This window comes from Gallus gallus, chromosome 4 (genome assembly GCF_016699485.2).
Source record: "Gallus gallus isolate bGalGal1 chromosome 4, bGalGal1.mat.broiler.GRCg7b, whole genome shotgun sequence".
NCBI classification, from domain to species: Eukaryota; Metazoa; Chordata; class Aves; order Galliformes; family Phasianidae; genus Gallus; species Gallus gallus.
Genome location: NC_052535.1, coordinates 38,196,875 through 38,221,257, shown reverse-complemented (window position 1 = coordinate 38,221,257; position 24,383 = coordinate 38,196,875). Strand labels below are relative to the sequence as shown.

General features: G+C 37.9%; 1 protein-coding gene across 5 annotated transcripts in view; it reads left to right on the top strand.

The window, feature by feature from the left end:
- Window positions 1-24,383, top strand: part of GSTCD (glutathione S-transferase C-terminal domain containing) — a 66,318-nt gene that overhangs the window by 30,136 nt on the left and 11,799 nt on the right. For all 5 annotated transcript variants that reach the window (XR_005859416.2, XM_015276567.4, XM_015276568.4 and 2 more), the window contains 3 exons: window positions 18,849-18,964; window positions 19,175-19,219; window positions 20,541-20,669. Coding sequence is in view for 4 of the 5 variants with exons in the window: in XM_015276567.4 (XP_015132053.1) it covers window positions 18,849-18,964; window positions 19,175-19,219; window positions 20,541-20,669 (290 nt within the window). In the remaining variant the exon portion in view is untranslated. The remainder of the gene's footprint in view (window positions 1-18,848; window positions 18,965-19,174; window positions 19,220-20,540; window positions 20,670-24,383) is intronic.

Below are 24,383 nucleotides of genomic sequence, written 5' to 3'. Positions count from 1 at the left end.
TTATTTGCACAAGTTGATGATAATTTTGATAACTGCCATCAGTAACTTACCCTCAGTAAGTTTGTAGATGACACCAAGCTGAGAGGAATTGTCAACCTGCCTGAGGTTGATAGGAATAGGAAGGCCCTCCACAGGGGCCTGAACAAGCTAGATCAATGAGTTGAGGCCAGTGGGATGAAATTCAACAAGACCAAGTGTCAGGTCTTGCATTTTGGCCACAACAACTCCAGGTTTAGGACAGGGGGCCTGGAAAGATGCAAAGAGGAAAAGGATCTGTGGGTGTTAGTCAGTGCTTGGCTGAATATGAGCCAGCAGTGTGCCCAGGTGGCCAAGAAGGCCAGTGTCTTGCATTAGAAATAGTCCAGCCCAGTAGGAGCAGGGAGGTGATTGTCCCTGCTTACTCAGGTCTGGTGAGGCCACACCTTTAGTGTCCAGAGAAGGGCAGCAAAGCTGGTGAAGGATCTGGAGCACAGATCTTATGAGGAGCAACTGAGGGAACTGGGACTTTTTAGTCTGGAGAAGAGGAGGCTCAGGAGAGACCATATAGCTCTCTACAGGTCTCTGAAAGGAGATTGTAGTAAGGCAGGGGTTGGCCTCTTCTCCTTGGTAACTAGAGGGAATGGCCTGAAGTTGCACCAGGGGAGATTCAGATTGGGTAGTAGGAAGAACTTCTTCTCAAAGAGTGGTCAGGCATTGGAACAGACTGCCCAGGGAAGTGGTAGGGTCACTGTCACTGGAGATCTTTAAGGAAAAGATAGACATGGTACTTGGGGACATGGTTTAGTGGGCAATATTGGCGGTAGGTAGAAGGCTGGAATAGGTGATTGTAGAGGTCTTTTCCAACAGTAATGATTCTGTGGACTCTTAACAATAGCAACTCCTAATGGTGTTCGGTTAGAGTTGCTACTGTGTGGTATAAACAAAGCCAATGATGTAAATTCTAAGGTTCTCATACTATTTAACATGTACTTTTGGTTTTGTATCAGAAACACGCGGTATAGTAGTGTTCCATATTATCTGGATTTCCCAACTGATTTAACCTCTGTATGTGTCAGAGAAGGGAAAAACCATAGTGCCCTTTTTTTTTTTCCCAGTTACTTTTCTGAGGCACTTTCAATAATACTTCATTAAGTAAAAACCAAACGCATCCACCCTGTGATCTTAGTCATGAACACAGAACAATTTTGTGGAGAAGTCCTCTCTGTTGGAATATATTCTGTAGTGCATTCCTGAGACATCTAGCTGTTTGGAAGCATATCTCATTATTGTATTTTTAACAAATGATAACAAATAGCTTATGGCAATGAAATGCACGCTTATTTCCTTTCCTTCCCTCTTTTCCTGATGGGGGTGGTGGGAAGGCAGGGAAAGAATAATGGCAGTAACAGATTATTTTGTGTGGAGTATCTCAAACTTTACTGCACATTAGAAAGATAAAATGAAGTCATGAAATCAGGTTGTAAGGCCTTGCTGGTTTTAGAACTTTAGGTTATTTTACTTTGCTTTTTAAAGGAGTGTAGTTATTCTCAATTCCTTTAAAAGAGGAAACTGTGCCTTCCTGCATGTAGATCTCAATTAAAATTAGAGAACTACAATAATAGAATTGTCTGAGTGATTATTATGAAAAGCATTTAAAATGATTTTTTCTTATGTTAGATAATAACTATTTTAATTGGGTCATCAAAGTAATGATCACTTAAAACTTTTCTTTAATGTGTATTTTCCCAGAGATAAAGATGTTCTTGGAGATGGGATGAAGAGTTCAGGGAAAAAAAGACAGTTGAGATTAAATAGGTCCTATTTATAGTGGTAGAAACACGCTATTTAAATTAGACTAATAAGCATTTTTTAGGGTTTCCCATGGTAATTCCATCTAGTAATTGCTGTCCTTCATCTTCTGACTTGCTGCACTGCACTCTGCTGAAGTTCTATTGTCTTTGGTGTATTCTGTTTGAAAATATTTTCCTTTGATCCAACTTCAAGCTGGAGTTGGGACTTTGAGTAGTTTTCTACTTTTATTATTTTTGACCACGTTCTGGTCCCAGTTTTACAGCAGGTTGATTATGTGCATTATGGACATCAAGAATCTTGTCTTTCTACTTGTAAGTATAAGCATATCTGTCCTGTGATCAGAATAAGAGTCGTGTTAGGCAGTTTTTTCTTGTACTCAGAAAGTACATCAACAGTTGGACTAGCTGAGAGCTGGTCAAAACAGCATCAGCTAACATGGTAATTTAAAAAACATACCCAACTGTTAGTGTTATGACGAAGCAAAACCCTGGTGCTAGAAACAAACGAAAAGGAATAATATCGTTGTGTCTTAGAAATCCATATTGCTTAGTGTATGGGTCAAAGTTCAGCAAAAATGACTTTCCAAATGTGTAAAACTGCTGGGAGCAGAGCTTCTTGATGCAGAATTGCTGTATCCTACAGAAAAGCTTAACAGCATTCCAAATGGGGAAAGACTTGGATGTCATTTTCTTCGAAGGTTCCTTAGAACATTAAATAGTCTATTTGTACTCTTTGCAGATATTTACTTTCATGAAACCAGAAATAAAGCTGATCTTATTGAAGAAACTTGAAGGATCCCACTTCTTTTTGTTCTGTTTTGCATGCTGTCATCAACTTAATTGTTAACGACCGTTAACAATTACTTCTTAAATACTGGGTTCAGAGAAAAAGGAGAGTCTTTCCTAGCTTAATGATTACCTCTTTATCATCATCTGTGGATCTGAGGAAATACTTTAGTCTTCAACTAGTTTCTTGGTAAAGCACTACAGATTAGCTGCCCTCAAGAATCCAAAGAGCTAAATTTATTCTCAACACAGAAAAGGTGATGATTCAAAATAACAAGAAAGGAATTGAAAATAATGAAGGGAGGTTATTACTTCCCTTTTTTAAAGAGGTTGGAGAGTATGATATTATTAAAAATAAAGAAAGTAGAAGTGAATAGAATGTAGTTGAAGTTGTAGACCTGATCAAATACTTCTTTAAAGGAAAAAAAGAAGTCAGAGAATGTATGATCAGCTTTCAAAAGGCTCTGGGAGTTTGGATATTTGTCATTAAGTTCATAGATTTGAAGGAGTGAGTAATCTATAACTATGCATATTCTCAACCTAGCTTAAAAAACTGGTGAGATTATTTGGATGTCTAAATGAGGAAAAATCATTTGAAGTCATGATATTCGGAAGTGCTGTCACTTCAGAAATTTCACAAAGAATAAATGAATATAGAAAAGGTGAGGTGGCTGTTTGGCATTGTTTATTACACAGAACTTGCCATATAAACCAAATGTTGCCTGTGCAGAACTTGTTTTCTTTGCTTGTGGATTTTTACTGGGGAAGGTATGTCTGCCAGCTTTCCAAAAATAATTTATTCATCATCAGGAAACATACGTCATAGAAGCAGATCACCTGGCAACACCCTGTTGTTTGACAATTACTTTTGCTTGCTTAAAGGATTTGTTTAGCTGTAAGAATGTACATCTCAAATTTTATAACATGTGATAGATTACTGAACCCCCATAGCATGAAGTATGTGTAAATGAAAAGAACAGCTTCCCTCAAAACTCATTTAATACCAAGCCAGAAGTCTGTGCTCATCAACCTTCTAAAGCTGCCATAAAAGAGAAGAAATAGGCTTTACAACAGCTGTTGGTTATCAACAGATACTGAGCTCCTTTAAACGTAAGGAGAAATATGGATTGAAAACCTCTGGTAACTTTGCTATCCTCAGATTTTGGTGCCTGTAGACTGTTTATATTGAACATTTTTGCTGATGTTCACCATTATGCAGACACACAATGGGGACTGTAGTTACTATCACAACTTATGTTTTTGTGGATCTTATAACTGGAAGTACCCCCTTAAAACTGCTGTATATTCAGTTACAGATGTCTCTATATTCACATGTAGAGATTCTTATTGTATCATAACGAAGAAGTATTTTTTTCCTGTAAATGCAGGGTAATTCTTGTAGTATGGAGATGGTTGTTCTGGCTTCATGCCTTTTAAGTTTGGTTTACTGAGAAGTGATAACACCAATCTAAAACAGACCTACTAAAATAATGTCAAAATAATCTCACTCTCATACCAGAAATACCCACTTATTTTATGAGGGCTGCTCTGAAACTAATGCCTCCTGCTCAATTTATATTGGCCCACAACATAATAGATGGTTGTTGGTGGTATGGCAGTAGAGATTGAACCTTCCCACCAGTATTCCATTATGTTTTGTTGCTGTGTGACAGATGGCAGCAGAGGAGCACTATTACAAAGTGGTGTTTGATATGGAAGTGTATATGAAGTGCAATTGAATTCCTCCATGCAGGAAAAATTGGTGTCTGTTAACACTGATTGATGCTTGCTGAACGTCTCTTGAGATCAAACAGTGGATGAGAGTGCTGCGAGGCACTGGGTGGTGCATTTCAGCTGTGGTTACAGCGGGTCACCTCCATTGGTGCAGACTTTTTTTGAGCACAGTGTGCAGGCACTTGTTCATCACTGGCAAAAATGAGTAGCTAGTAGTAGTGACTACTGAAAAATGGCATTTTGTAGCTGAGAATTTGCTTAATCAAACAGTGTTATTGTGATCTTTCTATCTGCTGTAGTTTCCATGGAAATAAATAGAAGGCAGTACTTTTGGAGCAACCTACATGTTATTGTAACAGTAGTGCTCTGATTGGTGACACTTCTCTCTGTAGTTTAGGCTTTGTGCTATGCTGTGGCTGTGTTAGTTACTGTCAAAGACTTTTATGTCGTCGTCATTGAGGAGGAACTTGCTTGCAATGTCAAGTATCCTTTAGTTTACTCTTCTTTGAATGCTTACTTGCTTTGTCCTTTGTATACCATTTCTCAGGCATCTTGAGGATTCACCACAGATTTATCCCAGGAGCACGTGTATGTCTTGCTTTCCTAGGGAAGTCTGTGCTGTAATAAAAGAAGTCTTTCTTGTCGTTCTCTGTGGAGTTTGTGAATAGCATAACATTAAAAAAAAAAAGTAAGAAGAACACTGAAGGAGGTGACTATATTGCTATCTTAGATTTGTGTCCTTGAGCCCAGTTGATGCGTGCACTTATGACTGCTTAACGTGGCTTAAATACACCGAGCAATCCCTGCAGTACACAGGTTTTATGTGTCTGATGTTGCTGTTCCTCTGGATTCTTTAATTATTAGTCTTAGCTGTGATGGTGTGGATGCTGAGGTTGGATGTTCCCAATAGCTAATATTCTTATCTTCCTGGCAAATGTGTTAGTTGATTTCTTTAATTAGCGTAATAATAAACGATGGTTAACCGTCTTTCATCAATGTGATGACTGCCTGCCTGAGAAATTGTAACTTAGTTTTACCTTGTACATAAAGGAAGCCATTATAAGAAGGAAATGATACTTAGGAGGCTTAACTTTTATACAAGTTATCCGCACGTCTTGAAAAGTTAAATAACTTCCAACAGAATATCTTTTATTTTCCACTTTGCTATAGTGATTTTTTTTTTTGAGCATCATCATTTATAAATGATGCAAAGTGTTCTCACAGTTACCAGAAATATGTAAGTATATGTGTGTATGTATGTGTGTAAAGCAGAAGAGCTGCTGAAGCATCCTTTAAGACCTGGCTTGACCTGACCAGCTGTTGGTAGCTCTAATTTGAGCAGGAGCTTGTAGCAGCAGATCTCAGAGCTCTTCCAAAAACCCTTTGCTGTGATGATTTGTAATGCAGTTTTCTTTTTTATTATATTCTCTGCTGCTCTTGAAGTACTTTACTACTTTCTCATGTTATTTTAATCATATGTTTTACTAAGGCAGATGTTTCAGTGAACCTGCCTTCCGGCACTTAGAGATATGTGTTCTTTGTAAATATTTGAAGGCAGACGTTGCCTTAGCTTGGGTCGTTGGTTGGTTCACTGAAGTTTCATTTGGCTACTTTCTGCTGGAAAAGAGTTCATAACTTTTTTCATTTCTATTGGCTTCAATACTGAAGTATTTGTGGAAATTCAGCAATCTGTTTGAATGACTTCAGTCCGTGCTATCCAGATTTTCTCTCTCCTTAAAGATGTTTGTCTCATTTTGTTCAAGTATAATAAAGTAATTAAAATACATCAGAAGACAGAGGAAAGAAAAACACTGTCTTTACTTTTGCGAAGAACGCAATGTTGACAAGAGAGAGTGGGAAGATACTGTCATAGATTTCCTCCTCTAAATTATTTAATATGGAGTTTCCATGCTGGAGATAAGTTCATGGATGACCTTACTGTTTACTTACAAGGCCTTAAATACGGTTATAGTTTAGACATTGTGTCTGTTTACTGTACAAAGTTAAGCTGCGAGTACTGTTCTTTGTCCAGCAGCCAGCTGGTCAGTTGCTGTATAAGGGCCACGTGAGTCATGTCTCTGTTTCCTAAGGCTCTTTAAATGTAAGGCCTAAGGGATTCTAGTAGACTACTGGGCTGGTGCCTGCTGTTTCATTAACTTTTTTCCATTTAAATTATGCTTTCCGTTTCAAAGGTGGTTGAAGGGATTTATGCATTATTCCCAGCTATTTGCTTTCATAAGCTAGAAAGAATAATACAGAAGGCCACCCTGCAAAAAGCAGCTTACTGCACAAGCAAAAGGAGGTTTTTTGTTATTGGAATCATTGGTTGGGCAGGAAATGCCTATTGCAAATATTCTTTGCCTTGGAAGCTCAAGTTTTGCTGCTACTTTTGGATTTTAGGAAAGTGAATTAACCTGTAACAATCCTTGCAAACTGGAGGTACACTTATTCCTTAATAATAAGAGTAGGGAAAGACTATTCTTTGTTCCTTTTTCAATAGCATTGTATTTGTATTACAGAACTGTATACCTGTTTAGCTTTGCAGTAGTGATCTTACATTGGATCTTGCAGTGGATCATCTGGAGTTAAAATTTTTTTGCTATCTGTAGGCAGCTAAAGATGGCTTGAATTGATAGGCTCAAGTTGTCTCTGTTTAACTGGTATTTTGCATGTGCTCTGTGCTAATGTTTGCACTGCATAGCATAAGCCACTTCTGTCTTATTAGAGAGGTGTTTTTTCCTTATGTGGGTTGTCCTTCAAAAATGCATTAAAATGTGTTGAATTTTATTATATTTTCTTTTAAATTTGATGCGAAATGTTACTGTCTGCATGTTTCATGTTGTTTACCTCATTAATTTTTTTTGACAGGATGGTTTAACTTCACAATCCTTCTCATAAACTTTGCAGTAAGTGGTATTTGTCACTAATGAACTGCTGTGTTCAGCCAAGCGGTCTGGATTTTCATAGTTGTAGATATGCAATACAGAGCTCCTCAAAAGGAGAGCCAACAGCTCTGAAGTAATGTGCTGATTCTGATCCAGATTAGTTACCCAGAGTACCATTAAAATATCAAAAGACTAACAGTGTTTTGGTGTACTAAGCTACTTGCGAAATTGCACTGCTGGCATTCAGTGACAATGATTAATTATGTCTAAGGGACTGGAATCTCTATCTGCTTCTGGCTTACTCATTTGTGCTCATCATATGAGAAAGCAATGGAGGGAAAAGACTGTGGAAAGAGAAGTTCAAGTTTTAATGCTAATGGTCAGCATTTACAGACTGGTAACCTGGCGAAAGTAGATACTTCCGTTAGACATCAGATATTCAAATTGTGCTTAGCCAAATCTGATGATCTGCTTTAAAAGCATGTAGGTAGCAAACTAGTTAGCTAGGTAGTCAAAGGATTTGAGTTCATTGTCTGACCTGAAGTTCATTTAGTTTTTTTCCCCAAAACTTGGCTAAGAAAAATGAAATGAAAAATAAAAGTGAGAAATGGAAAGAAGATAGTTGAGTGGTCAAACAGTTAATATTTCTGAATTAAAACCTTATGATAGAGTATTCTAATTCCTATATTTCCTATGAACTTCTTGAGTGTTTTTTTTAGCCCTTTTAACTAACATAAACCACATGAATACCAGAGGCATTCATTTTATGCAGTAAAATGGATTGAATTTAGTAACATTTTCATAAACTCCAGATTTATATAGGATCAAGCTTCAAGTGCCATGATAATTACACTGTAGATAAGACAATGCAGAAATACACATTTGACCTTTCCTCATGTAACTAAAATAGCTTCATTTAGGATGCAGATCCAATCACCTTGAAATGATATGGTTACTTGTTTATTAAAATGTCAGTGAATTAGAAGTTGGTCATCAAACCCTTTGCAGCATAGGAAGTTCCTTTTCATCAGGATAAGTGTTTTGGAGGGATTCCTACAGACATTAACCTCTGTACAGTAAACAGACATGGTATGTAAAGTTAAGCTGGAAGTAATGCTTTCTGTTCAACAGCCGTCTGTTCAGAAGTGCTTGCTGCGTAGAGGCCAAATGAATCATGTCTGTTTCCTAAACCAGTTTTTTCCTGTTTCTGATTTATTAATGCAGGCTTTCTCTTAATGACAGGCAAATTGGAGAAAAGAGTCTTCCAGATAATTATTTTTTTTTTGCTTATTTAAAACTTGTGCTGGTAATTGGTGAGACAGCGCATATCAGAAGTTGTGCGTAGGTCTGCACTTCACCTACTTGAGATTCACTACTCCTTAAATGGCATGATCATTTTGTCCTTACTTTTTCTTTCTTGAACAGTTTGAGGTATTCAACATAAGGAGCTCAGAAAAGGAAATCCACTGTGTTCCTGCCTGCCTTATGGATAGGCTGCTTCTTAACATGCAAGAGTTGGTTCCCTGGAGGCAATATCCTCTGCTTAACAGCTGTGAGGGTGAGTGGCAGGTGGGGGCTTCTGGCCTTTGTTCTAACTTCAACCAGTCTGTTTCTGGGTCCCACTGGGGAAGGAGGTCTCCTGTTTCTGCAAGAGGCAGCCTCTCTTAGCCACTGGTGAGCACTGAATTTGGTAGGAATTAGCCATCTCTCTTTCTCAGCAAGACAGTAGCTGTCAATCAGGATATTAGGCTTACAAGAGATAATGAAACAAGAATAAAACAGTGTCTTTATTAGAGAATGATGATTTAGTATGAACAAGTTTTGCAGAAAATGAGCAGCCCCATCTCATAAACTTGGATGTTGCTGATATTTAATATTATATTTTGTATAGGTAAAACAGCACTCCTTTTGAGGTTACAGACCTTTTTCCACTCTTAAGCACAGCAGAGGCTGTTTTTCCCTTTCCTTTATTGTCCCCTGAAAGATGAAGGTTTGTGGTGTTGTGCTTTACTCCTTGTCACATTCCTTAAGCAAATACTTTGCTGCAAGGGATAAGTGAGTGTAGACACAAGAAGTGGAAAGTTAAAGGCAAAGGGGCTGACTGCTGAGGGACTCTAAGATAATGGAAGAGGAGCAAGAGAGGAGGCACAGTAATGGCAGGAGAAATGTGTCAACAAGAGGTACTGCTGAATGTTAGCAGGTGAATTTAAGATACATGAGAAGGCGAAGGATTAAGGAAACAAAAGTTTAGGAAAAACTGGTAAGGGGAAACCATTTTCTGGGAGTGATACTCAGAAACATGTACAATGGAAAAGGGAAAAAGTGAAATTTTAAGTATGAAAAGAGCAAATAGAACAAACACAAGAGGTGTAGTTAGTACTAGTAACCTGGATGTTAAATGCTGCATATAAGATGCATAGAGTTGACACACAGATAATTTTCACTGTTTATTCCTGTTACTGTTAGTCTATATTCTAATCATCAGAACATTTGACTTCAGCTTCAGATTGTGCTGCTGTCAAGCATAACATTGGATAGCTTTGTAACTTCTGCTGCATAAAAGTAAGGACTTCTTAAAATAACAAAATGACAAAAAAAAAAAAACAAAACCCGCCAACAAAGTGTCTTTTAGTCTACTGTTTCTGCTCATAGGGGCAATAGCTGGGCAATCTGCTTGCTTCCTAAGGTTGCCGTTTCTGTTAGCGGCAACTCAAAAGCGAAGGTGAGAGCAGTGGTTGTATACAAGACTGTGGGAAGCTTCTATTGCATAAATCACCGCTGGGTTTCTGCAGAAGCAGCTGTTAAGTTATGGGTTGTACAAGTTCACAAGATAGTACCTAAGTGGCTACTCCTTGTAACCTCCTCATGTACTAACCATCCTGTTCTTCATATTACTGAAGGCAGTGATCTGCTGTTAACTCATTAACAGAGCTAACAAGGTCATCTGATAATTTCAAAGCATAATATTTTCTTAAAATTTCCAGTCAAGATAAAACCAAATTCTCGAATGTTTTTTTGTCTTCCTTGAGTGAAAAATTACACAGTATTGTTTCTAGACTTGTCACATGTTAACCTACACCTAAGGACAGGGAAATAAAAAAATTGAGTATATTCGTAATTAAGTTAGCTAAACAGTGAATTCACCTGTGTTGGAAGGAAAACGTGCAGTTTATAAATTGCTAAGTAGGACGTAATTACTGTGCATGTTTTGTATACTTAAAGATTCATTTCACCATTAAGTATGAGAATCTTGGAAACATATCTTCTAGCAAATGCATCCTTTTTGCAAGATTGGCAGCTCCTGTAATGCAGAATGTTCAGCCTGTGGTTGAATTTGAAAAAGGAACGAGCAGTTGAGTGTGCTGTTTGTAAAAGGTTGGTGGCTTGTTTTTACTATAGGTTGTTTTACACCACAGGCTTTGAATTTTCTCCTTAAAAGGAAGAAATAATTAAGGGTTTAAGAAAGGCTGAATAACTGAAGAGCAAGGCATCTTTCAGCGTTACTTTTGATTATTTTATCACAGACTTGTAACATTTACTTGGTTTGAATTCAAGTGCATTTTAAATGTGAACACCTTGTGAGCATAATATTTGAAATATTTTCTTTTTTTATTTTTACACAAAAATTAACACATCTATCCGAAGTATATGTGTACTTTTTTCACCATTGGTTACTTCTATTTGCTTGAACATCTTCCTGTAGCTTATGGGTCTCCCTTTAAAAGTTTTTTTTTTCATAGAACATAAGCTGATTAAAAACTAATACCGTTTTCCATATAAAAAGAAAAAAGCACTGTAAAGGGATTATGACTATATTAGAACTATTGTTAAGTATAAAAGTGTATGCTCGATTTAGAGTAACCGCTGCTCACCAAACTTTATGTAATACGTGGTTTGTTAATTTTTACGGTCTCGGTTGTAAGATCCTACAAAACTTAGGCAAATAGAAGAGAAGGGATATGGGCACAGTCTTGGTATGAAAGGTGCAACCCAGTTTGCTTAGTTTACTTCTAACCATACTTTCATAGATGTAAATTTGAAGTTCTTACAAATCTGTCTGCCATTTTGTTTGCTCTGACACTCACTCTGAGCAAGGTATCTAGCAATCCTACTGCCTCTACTTGTTCTTAGACTCATCACCTATATGAGGTTGGATGGGACCTCGCAACATGACCTGGTTGTGTAATCCAGCAATCCAGCAAGGTCAGTTTGGGCACTAAAGAGGTGAAGGTAGGGGAGAAAGACGAAGGAGAAAAGAGAGAGGAGTGTAGGAGAAGCAACCCAAGGGGGAAAGAGATAAAAGAGAAAAAGAAATAGAGGAAGGGTAAATGCCATGTCATCTTTCCTCACAGCTCTGTAGTGGCACAGTGTCTGGCATCTTCCTTAAAATCCCTTGATTGTATAATAGTCTGCTTTCATTTTAGAATTATAATTCCACGGCCTCTGGGATTCTGGGAAAATAGCTTTAAGATGTGAATCTCAAGGCTTCAGAATGAGTAAATGGATGAACAGAGCACATGGTCAGCTGGCTTAAATGTACAGGAGCTCACAATTCTAAAACTAACCTTTAACCTTGTGTTTTAGAAGAGGGGATGATAAGTAACTTTCCTAAACCATGCTGCTGGAAATATTATGATATGGAAAAAATCAGAGGTAAGCACGGTTCTAACAAATAGATACTCATTAATTTGGATACATCTAAAGGCTTCAAAATCTAGTATAAAGTATATAGTTCAGATTCATGTAAATCATGAATCAGGTGTTTGAAAACAATGTTAGCTATTCGTGTCTGGGTTGCTTTTTGGTGAAAATTCAGAATATAAATGTTACTTTACAAATTGGTTTGGGGGGGAAAAAAAAAAGAAAACACAAATTAAAAACCCACGTGGAACAAACTAAGCTTTTATAAGTAGAGCGTAGTTGTGTTCGTTCAGAGGCAGCCCAGCATTAATTTTTACTTCTTAAGGGCGGATCTGTTGATCTTTATTATTTTTTTGAAAAGGTGACATTCTCATGATGTTTAAATTCTTCTATACGAAAAGGGAAGCAGGCTAAATTCCTGCTTAAGTTGTCAAAGGTCAGTTTTCATATCTGTCCGACCTTTTTAGACTGCAATAAGATAGTGTATGTGTATTTTTATGCCTAAAATGATAAAACCATTTTGCAAAGCTTGCCTTAATAATAAAGAACAGATTGGTTAGTAAGATAGGAGGAAGGGACTCCCGTCTAAAAACCAATAAAATGTTCTTGTGGAGTTCAGTTGCCTTTCCTATTCTTTTTTTGTTATTGTCCTATAGTTTAGACATTATATAGACTATGCTTTTTTGCATTCTGTTCACATACTTCCTTGACTGTAGCTAAAATGTCACCGCATTCGATCATAAAAGCCTTTATACAGTGGAAAAATGGTGAATACTTTGAGATTGTAATTTCTGGCCTTGTATATTGACTGAAAGCTCCTTCTAAACATTCTGCAGGACAGTATGTAGTCTTTATTGGTGCTGTTTGACTTTGGGGGTGTTCTTGCTTGTCTTTTGTTGTTGTTTGTTTTTTACAGTTTTTACAAGTACAGTCAGTGCAGGAAGGCCCTTATCACACACCTATGCACATTAGTAAGTTCATGTATGCTGTTAGTTCTCCTAGACTTGCCAAGTACATTCAAGTGTTCAAAGTATGGTCATTGCAAGATGATGGTTGGTGTGTTCTAAACTGCACTGCATGTATCGGCTATGTATTCCAAGCAGTAGCAAGGCTCCCAGCAATGAATGCTGGCTTTTGTCAGTCTATCTGTCAGCCTCATCTTCATAACAAAAGAAAACGACAGCTTTCTTAAAAATTGGATTATTGTTGTGATGTTAAGGTATCTTGTGTTGGAATAGCTAAGACACAAATTAACAATAAAAATATCTGGTGATCTGATGGGAAAAGGTGAATGGACAGCATGCTAAGACTACTTAATAGCAATTCTCTTCCTTTACTAAAGAGTGCTGCTTTTAGGAATGCATGAAACTGCAGAATTAGCAAATGTACCTATTACATCTTTTTAAAAGTAAGTGTCAGCATGTCCTGTTACCAACAAGTAAAGGCATGCAGCTCTTAAAGGGTGTTTCCAAGATTCATAGATCGAGAATATGTTCTGATAAACATCCATTCAGGGAACAAAAAAAGAAAAAGCTTTCCTGAGAACTGACTGCTGATTCCTTCTGTTGATAATAACCCACTCCAGGTAGTGGGATATCTTTCTATCTGCTTGAAACAGACATATTGTACAATGAGTTATTTTAGAAAAACCTTAGAAGTAAAAATAGAGGAAAATGAGGTTTTCCTCCATTGCAACCTGATCTGTAAAACATTGTTTTCCCTGGATCATTTAGCTCATAGTTTATTTTTCCAAGAGTTAATGGAGAGAGAGTTGAAAAATGAAGGTGAGTTATACAAAACAGTAATAAAAGGGCTGGTTGTCAGTGAATGCTGCTAGTTTTTATTATTCACTCGCTCTCTGTTTTGCTCATGCGTGTGATTTAAACTAACAAGCAAACTTCTAGGATGTTCCCTGATAGCATTAATGCATTAAAATTCTGGTGCAGAAGTAAGGAAATATGCAATCGGAGGCAGATTTTTTCAGTTGTGGTTTCTTCTTAATTTTTAATTTTTATTTTTTTGGCCCAACTCAGTTACTTTTGAAATTAAATCAGTGGGAAAACTGTTTTAAGAAGAAATCAAGTTCAGCCAATGTAGGAAGTCCATACTGAAACAGCATGAGACACTGGAATATTTCTAGCGTACCTGCCTTAACTTATGTCCACGCTGTATTTCCTTAAAATAAAATACATATATCTAATGTGTGGTAAGAGAGACCAGAATAACAATTTCTGAATGTTTACATTTGGAAGGGTAAATGAGTTGATACTGACCACAAGCTACCTGACTGAGTGCACGGTTTAGTGTTTAAGTAACTAAGATGAATTTAATAGGGTAGGAGGCACTGGAACGGCCTGCCCAGGGAGGTGGAGGAGTTGCTGTCCCTGGCAGTGTTCAAGAGGCGTCTGGACAGGGAGCTACGAGATATGGTTTAGTAGCTGTGGTGACAATGATAATGGGAGGACGGTTGGACTAGATCATCTTGTAGGTCCTTTCCAACATTGTGATTCTACGATTCTATGGTAGAATGAGCTCCTGTATCTCTGGCAATTAAAAAAGTAGTGATAACTTATCTTGAGTCATCTACGTAGAGGAGTTAAGAAGCTGGTGATTGCTTATCATGAATGCTATGAAACCTATGCTTTACTAGCATGTCATGTTGAAAATTTTACAACAAGAATTTTTTCAACTCTGCTACGAGCTCCTTTTGACTGTACCTTAGGATTCTTTTGATATTAGCTCCAGAATTAGATAAAAGGATGGCTTATGTTATGCACTGGCGATAAAAATAATAATTTCTATCCTCCTAAATAGCAGTAGAGACAAAGGAGCTTGGTTTTGTTGCTTCATTGATGGGGCTGTTTCAGGAGTCAGTTCAGTTCCCATCAACATGTGTAACTGCATCTTTTTGCTGTACCTGGTAGAGATGTCTCTTGAAATGGCGCGTTTAGCTCTGCCAGTAGTCTCTGGAAATCTCTGCCCCCTCAGTCTTTATATCAAATCATGATTTGGTGAGATTTCCTGCAGAATCAAAAAGAATGTACTTTTTCCACCTGCAAGCTGCCTTTTGCCTTGCATATACCTTAGGAAGAAGGTCTTGGATGAGAAAAACGAAGTGGAAAACATATATTAAGATTACTTGTTGTTTTGTCTTCAATAAAACACCACTTCCAGTATAACTATGTGATGCTTTGTGATGCTTCAAAAATAAGGGTGTTTTTTCTTTTTTTTTTTTTCCTGATGATTATTTTTCCTGGCTTTTTGAAATGTGAATTTGATTCTTAAGCCTTCATACGCTTCTGGAAATAGGACAACCAAGAAATATATCCTCATTATAATGCAAATGATAATTAAATACCTATTTTGAAATTCTGTGGAGCTGCTCTGAGTTAAATGTTTCTATTTACTTTTCAGCAAGAGTGATTTGGAAAATTCACCTACTGTGGAAATTAATTTTGTTGGATTATTGAAGGGAACTGATGTGGTGGAAAACAGAGACAGTGGGACCTTTTCTTTGAGAACACGTCTGATGTTTCCTTTGTTACAGTCAAGTTATTGTCTTTTGCTAATTACATTTCTTGCAAGATTTGGCAGAGTTCTTTTTAATAAGGTGTTCTCATTTCTGGCTAGTAAGAATGTTCATTTATAAATGTTGGCTGAGGTGGCATTCTTCATCTGTTTGAATTCAGCTTTTTCTAGGAGTTGTATGGAAACCACTCTATAGGTATATTAACCTGATAAGTATGGTACATAAGAAGTAAAATAATAATAATAATAAGAGTTAATGGGAAAGTCCAGCAAGCTCCTTCAAACCAAACAAGCAAACAACCCTCCTGCCTCCCAAGAGGAACCAAAAATAATGTAGCAGGAGATACCCCTCACCTCAATGATGTTACGGGAACTTGAGTATAAAGAAACAATTAGAATATGCTGAATTGTCAAAAGAAACCACCAGAAGAAAAATAACCTTGGTTTCAGAAAATCTTTTTTGGATTAGCATAAAAAATAAAACTGTCTCTTGTGGCTTTTAATTTATAGTTGCTGAGCCTTTTGGTGGTATTAAGATCAAGTATCCTTAATCAGTGTAGCATTATGTCTGCTCTATCCTCAACTCAGTGAGAAGCAGCCTTTCACGTTATCATTTGGTTAACTGAGGATTGTGGGAAACCTAATTAAACATAATGTGCTAAGAGAGAAGTATGTAACATTGTAAAATAGTAGAAAGTACGTATTGTGTGCTTGTGTCCTTGTTTTGGTAGCTGCTTTCTACATTATACTGTGTAATGACCTCAAGATAGGGCCTTACAGGTTGTGCTTGGATTTTGCTGCAGAAAACTTTAAAACTGGCTTTTTCAAGTTTTACTTATGAAATACTGAAGTATCATTTGAGGACTGATGGATTGAGCACTTGAACTCTGACAAAAGGTGGCACAGAAATAGAGCGGTATTTGCTGGCTGAAAAATTACATTTCTGTGTGCAAGAATGCAAAAGCTGTAGGTGCCATAGAGAGTTTAAAGTCCTGCTTGACAAGGACTGAATTAGCAGTAAGGTTAGATTTACGAATTCCAATTAAATATTTTCATTTCAACCGTTAATCAGAAATGAAAATACATCTTTCTAAGACTGCATGGCAATACGTCAGCTGAGTTCTTGCGACAGGATCAAAGCACTTCTTAATGGTTTTTCAGTGTATTGTAGGAAAAGGTCACGTTCTTCAAGGTTTTGCCTTGTCAAGATGAACTATCAAGGTGCCATATCTCATTATTCTTGAAGACAATGATAAGCGTTATTTATCATGACAAGGGCTGAGAAATGCACTGTGAGATGTAGTATTTTTAGACACAGAAGTTGTACTTGAATTTAATGCCTATTTTCTGTAGTGAAGGACGAGCACACACACTGTGTTAACATTCCCTACAGGCTATGTCATGGCTCACTCGCTTTCTGTAATTCTAGCTACCACGCATCAAGTACAGAGGTAGAGTAGACAAAAGACCTATTGATTTGAGCTTGGTTTTCTCTTTTTTAAGGGAGTGCATGCTACTTATTTTCTGCACAGTAGGGATTAAACCTTGTTGGTAACTGTGAAGAGTTGCATGTTAGAGAGTTTTTAAAGGCTATCGATATTTTGGAAAGTATTTCTTATTAATAACCTACTAATAAGCTGGTTGTCTAACTGAAGACTAAGTAGTGGATCTGTTGCTGATGAAACTTGTTAGCTTTTGTTTTGATTTTAGTGACTAGGATCTATTTGCTGACTTAGCACAGAATGAGAATTCGGTGGGTTTTTCAGTAGGCGTACTCAATACTGATAAATTCCTGACATGTCAGGAAAATGTAGGGTTGGGGGATAAAAACAGAATTTGGATAAGGCAATTAGGAGCATTTTTGTGCAGGGATTTGTGCGCCGTTTGGTACTTGGCAGGTGTGGTCTGTCTTTCAGTCCGGCACAAGAAAAGTGCTCAGAACAGCTGTGCTAATGTGTGCTGGGAGGTGGGGACTAAACAAAGTTGTCTGCCTGGTTGCTCTCAAAATTTAAAAGATTTAAAGTTGAAAGCAGGTATAAGACCACAATAAAAAAGTTGCCAGGGAAAAATGGGTTTACAAAGAACCCCATAAAATGAATAGCAGAGATAACTTGAGTTCAGAGTTGAATTCTGAAGGCTTTCCACCAAGTAGATTTGTATCTTCATATTGTGAATGAGCTTTAAGTACTTGCATTACTTGTTTTTACCAAATAGAAAGAAAGAAAATTTGTGAAGGTCAAAGTTAGTGGCGTGTGGTAAATACTTAGGACAATGCTTGTGGGAACCAATGCTTGTTAAAATAAGTTCAACCTCTATGAAGGGGGAAGAGAGAAGGCTGACTGGCTCTAAATGCTGAGCTGTGATAGCGGTGCTGCTGTCGGTGCCCTCAAAGGTTTGCTGGGACAGCTGAGGTTTAGCAAACTGAGGTGCAGTGGCGCTTCTTGCTGCAGTGTGTAGCCAAACAGAGGTATTCTGTGTGGAGAACTTCTCTTCTAGGAAGCTGGATGTGTTGGGAAGTCTGGGCTTGTTTGGCCGCTTGTTTGCTTATCAGGTGAAAGAATTCAAATAATTCAGTTTCTTGCTGCCCCCATAAAAATAAAAAGCATCTGATCAGTGCTTTTGGTTTTAGAGCAGCAACTGTTTTTAATAAGTACTCTATCAGATAGAATTGAAATAATTGAAGTTAAAACTGGAGGTGTTTCAAAAAGAGTTGTGAAAATTGGAAGCAGACAATCGTGTAGTTCACATAGGAGTTTGGCATGTGAGGAATTACAGTTTACAATATAGTCTATAATAAAGATTTTCCAAGTTTTGCTCTCAAATGAAAGAAATGATTGGTTAAAATGTTATTAGTTTGCTTAATGTGACAAAGGTTTCATATCTGCATTCCTTACATGCCTTCTTGTCAATAGAATGTTGTATTTTGTAGGACTCACCTTTATAGAATAATCTGAAATGTATCAATGGTTTTAATGACATAGAGTGTACTATTTTACTGTGGCAAAAGAGAAGGATGTAATATTTTCTAATAGATGTTGGAGGTTGTATCCAATCTCTTAATTTCCATTAAAGGTAGTGGACACATTTTAGTATCACAGTGCAGTAATTACCTAAGTACAACCTTTTAAAACAAGATGCATAAGGATACTGTATGCATTTGTTTTGTTAGCAACTACTGTGAATGGGTTTGAGCCTTGTTTCTGACTAATTTGCAGGTTTGGTTATTATCAGCCTAAAGCTTATTCTCACTTGTTCCTAATGATGCATTAACAGCAGCTGCTGTAAGGTCTTGTGAAGGCAGAGAGAAAGCTCTAATATTTGTAAATGTAGCTGAAAGTGAATTTGGATGCCTAAGTGTTCTAGACTTTTTTTTTTAGTTTCAGCCATAAATTTCAGATATTCTGTGCTTTGCTCTTACCCATTTGAAATAACCTATGTTGAGAGCTGCTCATCACTGTTCAGATGTTTTCTCTGTTATCCCCAGGAAAGATGTCTAGAGATCGAGCTCTGAGGAAACAGCAGCAGTTGAATAATTTGGTAGCAGCAGTGAAAAAGCTTGCTAAGCCTGGAGATATGATTGTGGATTTCTGCAGTGGAGGGGTAAAGTATATTTTTCTCACATGTTGCAATTTCTTTTGGTTTTCATCTTTGCAGCAGCATCCATGTACAACTGCAAAGTGAAAGTATATATGCTGAAATTTTAACTGCTTTTGGACGTACTGTCAATGGAGAGGGGATACTCAGCATGAAATGACTCACCAGTGTTGAAAAGTGGCTCAAAGATTTTACTGTTTGTTTTTGTTTTCACAGGGTCATGTTGGAATTGTTCTTGCTCACATGATGCCATCATGTCAGGTAAATTCTAAATAAAAAGTACAGATGGTATGAGCTTTTGTTCTCTAATAATCATATTTAAAAAGATGTGCAGCTAGGGAGAATAATCTTGAAGACAAAACTGTTACTTTTTAGGAAGGCTTATGCTCTATAAGGTAATATTTCATTGGTACCTGTATTTATCGCATTGTATTAGTGGGGGAGAAGCATAGATGTCATCGCTGAAAAGGAAAGCTTAGAAGCTCCTCTTCAGAAAAAGAAGAGAAAAACAAATGAACAAAAAACCAAATATACTTCAGATTACAAATATGGAATTAGATGTGAATTGACAGAGCAAAATAAATAAATACAGTGCATGGATGATACTGCTGCTTTCTAACAAAACCTCTCAGCTTGTGTTGTAAAGTTTGCATGGAGATGAAGCTCTTGTAATGAGAGGGATGTCTGACAGTGCCTCTGCACCTTTTTTTTTAAACCTGAAGTAAGAAAGCATAAGTGTAATATGATAGCATTGTTGCTATTAGAAATCTTATGGAGGTTATTGTTACGCTATGTACTTATATATACGTGCTATGCTCAGTCTGCAGTGAATTCTGCCCAATCAAGAAAGTGATTGAAGAGGATTTTTTTTCTTGGCTTTTTTTCTTTTTTTTAGAAGAAGGATTTCATACGAGTACAATCTTGTAATTTTTGTCTTTGTAGTGTTGTTATAGAAATGAGGGCAAAAAGAAAAAACAAGACTTTTTTTTCCAACACTGAATGTTGGATTGGAGATGATTTCACTCTCTTCTCCAACTCTCCCATGGTTGGGGAAATGACTGTGTGAGAGGGAATTCAATGAAAGGAGTGAGAGGCTGGTTTCTTCTTTAGCTGGGTATGCTTCTGGGCACGGCTTGGGCAGGACACACGTTTACAGACTATGGCTGTGCACCTACAGAAGATGTCCTGCAGGAAGGAGATGAAGAGCTCCTCAGAGAACATGAGGTTTCACTGACACCTCTCACTGGGTTGGCTGGTAGCAAGCGGCCTCGTGAAATGACATAAAGTACTAAAATAGTTACTTATATTACATAAGCTTGTTTTTCTCTTCTGCCTCCTCCAGTTACTGCATGAGAAAAGGAAGTTCTAGTTGGAGGGAAAAATATAAAAAATATTTGCTAACTGATTGATATTGGTAGATCTTTGATGCCTTTCGTTATGTCACCTGTTAATATTCTGTCGATCTTAGAAGTAACTTAGAGAAGTTTTGTCACCTAAACTACAAAGATTTGTGTATGTTAGTAATGTTGCTCTGATTTCTCAGTATTATTTTGCCTTACTATGTTGTATGTGTGAAATCTAGGTGGTGCTCATAGAAAATAAGGAGTTGTCTCTGATGCGTGCTAAAGACAGAAGTGATGAACTAGGTTTAAGCAACATTTCATTTATTCAAGCAAATTTGGACTATTTTAATGGCACTTTTAACATTGGGGTAAGTGTTTATAGCTTTTTAATTTCAGAACATTAACCAGATACTGCAGTTATTCTTAAAACAATTTTAATATTTGAGGAAAAAGAATTTATATTCATACAAACAACTATTTCTGATGCCGTGAGAAGAATCTTTGTTATTTTAACCAATGTTAGGTTGGATTTGTATTTATTATTTGTTGCCAACTGACATTTGCTTTGGTCAGTTTATGAGTGAAGAGGGAAGAGTCTGCAATCAAACACAAAAATGAATGCTGCCTGAACGTGTTGAAAAAATAGGATGGTACATTTTTGGTTTAATCATGTGACTTTGAAACAAGCAGCTCACTGATGAGATTATCTGGAGAGGGTTTTGAAGGCAGAAAGAAAAGACTGCTCATGGTTAAAGTAAGCCTGGGCACGGTAAAGTGAGATCTGAAATGTAGTAAGGAGACAGCAAAAGCAGTTAAGATGAAACAAAAACTCAGGACTACACAATGCAAAACTGACAAGAAACCTTGTAGAGAGATGCCAACAAATTGAAGGGCTGGGCAATCACCAATTGTATGAAATTTAACAGGAGCAAACACCAAATTCTACACCTGGAACGAGGCAGCCCTGGCTGTGTGTGCAGACTGAGGGACAAGAGTCTGGAGGGCAACCCTATGGAATAGGACCTGGGGGGTTCTGGCTGATGGCAAGTTGAATGTGAGTCAGCAGTGTGCATAGGTGGCCTAAAGGGCAAAGAGTACCCTGGGGTGCATCAAGCTTAGTACTGCCACTCAGTGAGGAAAAGAATTGTCCTGCTCTGCTCTCATAGCAGATCTGGGCACCGCAGTGCAAGAAGGACATCAAGCTATCAAAAAGTGTCCAAAGAAGGGCTATGAAAATGATAAAGGTTCTAGAAGACAAGATGTATGAGGACCAGCTAAGGGGGGAGACCTCATGGCAGCTGCAACTCCTCACAAGGAGCAGAGGGGCAGTACTGATCTCTGCTTTCTGGTGGCAGTGACAGGACCTGAGGGAATGGCATGGAGCTGTCACGGTCAAGTCAGGTTGGGTGTTAGGAAAAGGTTCTCCACCAGAGAGCAATGGGCATGAAACAGGCTCTCCAGGGCAGTCAGCATGGCCCCCAGCTGCTGAAGTTCAAGGAGCATCTGGACACCACTTTTAGACATAGGGGTTGGGTTTTTGGGTAGTCCTATGTGGAACCAGGAGTTGGACTTGATAGTCTTTCCTGAGTCTCTTCCACCTCCGGATATTCTTTGAGACTATCACGGCAGAGAGAATGTTATACTAATGATCTATGTAGCTATTTTTTGTGAAGCGTATACTTGAGCTGTATTCATAAATGTAGAATAAGACCTCAATTTTTTTAAGACTCATAATGAGCAATCCTGTTGCAGTCAGTGGGTGATATTTTGACTCACAGTGACTGTAAATAAGCAGGCTGAAGCAGGACTTTGTTCTCCATGTGCCATTCAGAGATACCTAGACAGGCTGAGCTGCGGGCCCAGGTGTACCTCATGAGGTTCAACGAAGCCAAGTGTAAGGTCTGCACCTAGTTTGTGGCAACAGCTGCTATCAGTGTAAGCTGGGAGGTGTAAGGATGAAGCACAGCCCTGCTGAAAGGGACTTAGAGGTACTGGTGGATGGCAGCTGGACATGAGCCAGCAGTGTGTCCTCACAGCCCAGAAAGCCAACCATACCATGGGCTGCATCAACAGAAGTGTGGCCAGCAGGTTAGGGAGGTGATCTTGCCTCTCTGCTCTGTGCTGTGAGACCTCACTTGGAGTACTGTGTCCAAAGTGGAGGGGATGAGGGGTGTCCTTGTGCAGGAGAGATGTGGATATGTTGGAGTGTGTCCAGAGGAGGGCCACAAAAATGACCCAAGGGGTGGAACACCTCCCTGTGAGGGCAGGCTGAGAGAGCTGGAGCTGTGCTGCCTGGAGAAGGCTCTAGGGAGACCTGAGAGCAGCCTTTCAGTATCTAAAGGAAGGGCTGAAAGAAGGAAGAGGACAGACTCCTTAGCAGAATCTCTTCTGACAGAACAAGGGGAAATGGTTTTACACTACAAGAGGGGAGATTTAGACTGGACATGAGGAAGAAGTTTTTTTTCACTAAGGGCAGTGAGGCACTGGCACAGCTTGCCCAGAGAGGCGGTGAATGTCCTGTTCTTGGAGACAGCCAAGGTCAGGCTGGGGGGGCTCTGAGCACCTGATGGAGCTGTAGGTGTCCCTGTTCAGTGCAGGGAGGTTGGACCACATGGCCTTTAGAAATCCATTCCAACTCAGAAGATTCTTTGATTTTTATTATTTGAATACTGATTCAAAGTGTCTGTGTTAGATGCAGAAAGTAAATTCCTCTCCAGAATTCTGCAGTACTAGTGAAGAGCAAGGCATAATGCTGTAAAGATTCCTCTCTTATGGTCTCGTTTTCTGTTAATAGAATATGAACTTTTACCGCAAGTTCCTATCTTTAGATGCAAGTCTGACTGTTCCTTAAACTATAAATCCAAGGGTGTTCTTTGGCTACATCTTAAAATGTTTAATGCTGAAGGTTTATGGCATATACATCCTCCAGATCTGTTTAACTGTTTCATTTTTTGGTCAAGGAAACAAAGCATAGTGCAGGAGAAGGGGGAAGACAAATTATTTCAGCACAGTCTTTGGAACTGCAATTTTCCAATTGTCTGTCTTTATTTTCTGTGTTACATCGTTGTCTAGATCTCATTAAATGAATCAGAGATTTGTTTAAAAAAAAAATCAGTCTCATGAATAATTTAGTGATTGAGTGTGAAATGTATAATAGATTGTCAGTGAAGTTTGCCTCCAGTTTTGGGGTCATGGGAGTTTTAGATCTTTTTTTTGCTCTTTTTTTTTTAAGGTTAATACTGAGTTAAATATCTATGTGAAGTTCTTATTAAATAAAAGGATGTTATATTCTCCCTTAAATCCTGTGACAAGTTCAAGTATTTAAATAGACGTCAGGAGAAGATCACTCAAATTCTTCACTTCCAGGCCTGTGATTTCAATGTACTTAGCCTGATTCTCTTGATTCTGTATTTGACAAACAAACCTGAAATTGTCTTTTTTTTTTTTGGAGACCTGAGTCAATCAAAATTACGGAATTAGTTTGTCGCGTAATGATTCATTCTTCTGGATGCACTCACTTTTCATTTGCAGCTGTATGTAAGGGAGGAGCTGACTGCTTTTCTTAGCAGTAGGCCAAATGCTTGATGGTTTGTTGGAAGGTAAATTATGTCAAGTTTAGCGACCTTTGAATCATAGTCACAAATGCTGGTCTGTTACAAAGATTATAGTGTAGTGATGCAGAGATGTGTACAAAGTTTGACAAGGTATCATTCCTAAACTTATCTTCTGAGACTTGTAAAGGTGATCTCTCATTGCATGATTTCACTCCTGTCGGTGAAGTAGTACAGCATGAGTGTGAGAGTGGACGTGACAAGAAATTCATGGATTATAGTAAACAAAATTTAAAGACATAGAAAAAATGAACTTGACATGAATCTTCATCTCACTGCTTCCGGTATTAGTTTAAGAAGTCTATATGTATCTTTAGATACTGTAAAATGCAAAACTGCATTATTTGGCTATTTTCTTAAGTGCTGTGTGTGAGGAGTTCAAAAGCAGGTTTAGAAGAACTTATCAAGCAATTCCCTCTTGCTCTATTGGAACATCAGAGAATAAATGCTGGCCAATGGTCTCACACTGCA